Source organism: Pipistrellus kuhlii, unplaced genomic scaffold (assembly GCF_014108245.1).
Source record: "Pipistrellus kuhlii isolate mPipKuh1 unplaced genomic scaffold, mPipKuh1.p scaffold_m20_p_15, whole genome shotgun sequence".
NCBI classification, from domain to species: domain Eukaryota; kingdom Metazoa; phylum Chordata; class Mammalia; order Chiroptera; family Vespertilionidae; genus Pipistrellus; species Pipistrellus kuhlii.
Window position 1 is genome coordinate 11,414,792 of NW_023425460.1, and position 4,916 is coordinate 11,419,707.

Here is a 4,916-nt window from a genome sequence, read left to right on the forward strand (position 1 = left end):
CAGAGCAGGGAGCCGGGTGGGGAGGGGGGGGGGGGACACAGGAGTCCGGGGACACCTCCCCAAGCTGAGAGCCCCAACACCTGGCTCCTGGGCCCACCCCTCGCCCTGTGGCTCGGGGCAAGCGCCCCCCTCTCTGAGGCTGAGCTTCCCGCGTGTAACACGCGGAGGGTCACCCACCGCCAAGGCCGCGCCAAACCCCCTCCGGGCACCGAGAGTGGCTCTGGCGCGGGGCCCCGGGGGAGAGCGTCCTCCTCGGGAGGCGGCTGGGGCGGCAGCCGGGAGTCAGACACCGCTCTTCTGGTCTAGGGGTGCGGCTCTTTGAGGAACCGAGAGTTGCTGGGACAGCGCCGGCGGGAGAAAGCAAACAGAGCCCCGCTCCCCTCCCCTCCCCCCGGCCCAGGCCTTTGTCCGGATCCAGCTGTGCCCGCGGGGAGGAGCGGCTCGCGTGGCGGCCCCCGGGGCGCAGCCCTGATTGGCCGGCGGCGGGCTGCGGGGGGCCGGCACGCTCCCGGCGGGGCGCGCGGATAAAGCGGCGTGCCCGGGGCACACGACTCCGCTCGGGACACCCGCCCGGAAGGCGCGCCAACGAGAGCTGGGAGGCCCGGACCCACTGGGCTCTTCTCCCCTTTAGGAACCCCCCGGCCCGGCGGCGGCTCCGGCAGCGCCGCTGAACTTGGCATTTGCAAGGCCAGATCTCTCCCCGCTGCTCAAAGCCCGAGCTCTCACCTTTTGCACCTGAAACCGAGGTAACACCTGGTAACTCTGGGCATTGGACGGGGAAAGGGTTCTCTGATCAGGCGCGGGGGGTCTCTTTCTCATGCTCCCTCCCCCCCCCCCCACACACACACACACGCACGTAGCCCAGGTGGGGAGCGGCCCCCCACGCTCACCCGTCCTTCCTCCCCTCCCGCAGGATGGCGCCTCAGCCCCCGGGCGCGCCAGCTGTCCTCCAGGGGACCCACCAGACAGAGCGGCCCTTCCCGGTCGCCCCGAGCGCGGAGGAGCCCTGCCTCGTGTCCGCTCCGCCCAGCCCCACCCGCGCGTCGGGGGACCCCATCGAGGCCGAAGGCAGCGGCTGCCGCGGGGCCGCGAGGAGGCTGCGGGCGCGGCGCGGGGGGCGCAGCCGGCCCAAGAGCGAGCTGGCGCTGAGCAGGCAGCGGCGGAGCAGGCGCAAGAAGGCCAACGACCGCGAGCGCAACCGCATGCACCACCTCAACTCAGCGCTGGACGCGCTGCGCGGGGTGCTGCCCAGCTTCCCCGACGACGCCAAGCTCACCAAGATCGAGACGCTGCGCTTCGCGCACAACTACATCTGGGCGCTGACACAGGCGCTGCGCCTGGCGGACCGCAGCCTGGACGGCCTTGGCGCGCCCTGCGAGGAGCTGGGCAGCCCGGGCAGCGGCTCCCTGGGGGACTGGGCCTCCCTCTGCTCCCCAGCCTCCCAGGCCGGCAGCCTGAGCCCCGCCGCCTCGCTGGAGGAGCGCCCCGGGCTGCAGGCGCCCTCCTCCCCGGCCTGCCTGCCCGGCGCCCTGGCCTTTTCAGACTTCCTCTGATGGCCCGTGGGCCGCCGGGCAGCGGGTGCTGGGGAAGAGGGAGGATGTGGCGGGGGCGAGGGGGCCCCTCACGCGGACTGGCTCCTCCCTCCCGCCCCTGGTTCGCTGAAGTTCCATCCCCCACCTTCAGCGCCCTCCGCGCCAACTGAGACATCCTGCCGCCGCCAGCGCAAGGGGCATTCCGGGCCGCGCGTCTCAGGCCCCCTCCCTGCGGTCACCCCAAAACCTTCTGCAAAAAACGCTGAGAATGGTAGCACCACACAGGGGGAAGACGAGCCCCCACCCGTCTCCTGCCACCCTACCCTCTCTCAGTCTGTCTGTCAGACCGACCACTGTCTCTGAGGGCTCCTCCCCGCCCGACGTGACTGAATCCAGCCTCTGGTCTCCGCCCCTCCTCCTCCTCTCTCCCCACCCAGCCACGGGCGTCTGGCCGCCCCCTCTGCCTTAGCCCACGAAGGCGATCCTCCGCCTTCTCTGAGAGCACTTTTCTGAGCCATTGCCCTGGGGGAGGGGCCTCGGTCTGGAGCCCAGACTGAGAACCCTGAGAACTGGTCTCACATTCTTCTTGGGGAGCGTCTCCCCACTCCCTCCCCCAACTCCACCTCCCCGAGACCCAGAGAGCTCGTGCCTTTAAAAAAAATCGTTTTGTAAATTATATGATGTCTTTTGAGATGCATTTTGGTACTGTTTTACACGTTGTATTTATTGATGAGATTTCAAAAGAAAAAAACAACTGGAAAAGTCTATGTTTTGTACATAAGATTATTTGGGGTCTGGTGAGTGAGGCTGTGAGCCAATAACAAAAGGGGGGACCTGTGGAAGCTGAGCCCGGTGTCTGGACTGTGCAGGGGGAAGGCTGCCTCCCCTGCGGTGGGGGTGGGGGCCTCTGTCCAAAGGGAGGGAGGGATGAGGCTTAAGACAAACCTCCAAGGGGCTGCTCACGGGCGCTGGGGGCCCTTTCCGCTGTGGTTCTAGCCTGAATGTGGTTACTTTTGGGGGGAAAGTGGGAATAATAACCAGTCCCACCACAGAATCGGGGCTCTCAGAAAGCCACCGGAGGGCCAGGCATCTCAGGCATTTTCCTAATCTGCCTATCGTCCTAGCATCTTCTGAGCCATTTCACACACCGGGCGCTGGGGTGGCCCGCAGTGATTCGTGGGTCTGAGCAGCAGGGAGCAGGGAAGGCGGAAGGTCCAGCTGGACTTTCTGGCACCCACACCTAGCAGCCTTGGCTGCAAACTTAACAAGAAATGTTTCAAGGTTTCCAGCCAGCGGTACTTGACTCGGTAGGATGGTGCAAGGTGGTGACTGAAATGTGTTCCTGAAGTGCTACCGGAACCCCACCCCATGGCTTCCCGGGCCCCCAAGATCTCTGGGAAGCAGACAAGAGCTCTAAGAATTAGGTCAATGTGCCTGGCACCCAAGAACAGGAAAACGGAGGGCTGGCACCCACCCGGCGCATTGAGCCCCAGAGACCTCCTTTGGATTGGTCCTGGGCGCCTGGGGCTGACCTGGGCCAGCCTCCGGAGGGCAGAGGGAGGTCCGGAGGCTGGGACCTGGAAGTGGCTTTCCATCCCGTTAGAGCGCAAAGGTGGTGGCTTTGCAGGGGTTCATGCCTCTAGCATCTGCTTCTCTCCTGCCACCCCCTTTCAAACAACTTTTCCTCTCTGCTCTCCTCTTAGGTCCCCGCAGGTAGCTCGCAGGAGGTATGCCCCGGTGACTGGGGTTGCATTTGAGGGTGCAAAGGGGGACTCGGCAAACAAACTAATAAACGAAGGTGTTCTGTTTCATGGCTTTAATCTGGGGGAAGATTAATGGGTCATTGGCGACCTCTGCATCTGCCAACTCTCCACCTGGGGCGCCCAGGGGGAGGGGAGCAGGTGTCTGCTGCTCTGGCTGCACAGACCAGATCAGTGCCTTCTACTCGCTGGGTATTTGGGGGAGGGGGATGGACAGACCTAAAAAGCAGGAAGGTCTATCCCTGTCCTCCAGGGACAGTAGCAAGTATGTTGACAAAAGAATTCAAGGCCCAAAACATTACTGCTGGGGGAGAAGGCGTGAGGCAGAGGCCTGGGCGGGACTGTCACCTGGGGCTGGGGTGGGAGGCTGGCCCTGGGAAAGTGACATTTGGGCCAGGGCTCCGGGTTAGGAGAGGAAGTCCTCAAGCAGGAAGGCCACTGGAAGGCTGTGGGGAGCGGTGCTCCAATAGGCAAACGGCCCCAAAGCTGGAAGAGTGTCTGTTGGCGCTGTGCTCCCGCTGTAGGCACCCACTGCCCGGTCCTCTCCTCTTTGGGAGGGTGCTCACCAGGGAGCTATTGGTCACCCACAGCACACAGACTGTCCTCCCACCAATGAGCGTTTTAAAAATTACCGTTTAGCCGGTGTGGCTCAGCGGTTGAGCATGGACCATTAACCAAAAGGTTCCAGTCAGGGCACATGCCCATGTTGTGGGCTCAATCCCCAGTAGGGGGCGTGCAGGGTGCAGCTAATCAATGATGTTTCTCTCACTGATGTTTCTCTCTCTCTCTATTCTTCTCCCTCCCTCTCTAGAAGTCAATAAAAACATAGTTTAAAAAAAAATAAAAATGATTGTTTAACCAACTCCACTCCTGGGCTGCCCCCTTGGGTGGGGGGCAGATCTGCCCCGGGGAGCTGTCCGCTCTACTCTCAGCGTCAGGAGGCGGAGGAAGGGTTAGGGCTCCGTTGAATCACCACAGAGTTTAGGGCCCTGTGCACAGGAAGAGCCTATCCATCGTTGGAGGTGGTCAGCTTCCCCCAGAGGCCCCTAGGCTAAGAGCCCTCCCTCTGTCAGGGCTAGGAAACCCTTCGGAGAGTCATTCACAGAAACAGCCCACCGCGGGGCCTTCGTCCTAGGGTGGCTTTTAAAATCGGGCTGCTCTGGGCTCCGCTGTGTGGTGGAGCCCCCTGCGATCGGAGGTGGCCGCCTGCGCCCCAGCTCCCTGAAACCCGACAGGCTCTCAAGCGGGGGCAGGAAAGGCCCTGGGGAGGAACACGCTCTCCCCTCTCCTGGGCCTTTGTCTGGGCCCAAGCCTGGCTTCCCAGAACAACAGCAATGAATCTTGCGCCATCCCCCATCCCACCCACAACCACACGGCCTCCCCAGCCGCACACACAGCAGGTAGATTTATGGAGCCCTGCCCCCACCCCACCCCCAAACCGGCCTCCGGAGGAGGACAAAGCCTCCGGGGGCCATTGGAATGCTAATGGCTGGGAGCTTGGCCGCGGGGCTGGCACAAAGGCAGGCGGGGCCCCAGGCGCACGCGACCCCACAGGCCCCTCCTCTCCCCTTCGGGCCCCTTGGCCCGGCTTTGTGACCTTGGACAAGTCTTTGAGTCTCAGCTA

The 4,916-nt window shown here is 63.6% G+C and overlaps 1 protein-coding gene across 1 annotated transcript; it reads left to right on the forward strand.

The window, feature by feature from the left end:
* Positions 1-914: 914 nt before the first annotated feature.
* NEUROG3 (neurogenin 3) lies at positions 915-1,567 on the forward strand. The gene has a single exon (XM_036437978.2). It carries the CDS (start codon positions 915-917, stop codon positions 1,551-1,553), a length of 639 nt encoding a protein of 212 aa, XP_036293871.1. The 3' UTR covers positions 1,554-1,567.
* The last annotated feature ends 3,349 nt before the right edge of the window (positions 1,568-4,916 follow it).

What these genes read in the sequence shown, in the direction of transcription:
- NEUROG3 (XM_036437978.2), top strand. Translation starts at nt 915, where the DNA reads ATGGCGCCTCAGCCCCCGGGCGCGCCAGCTGTCCTCCAGGGGACCCAC.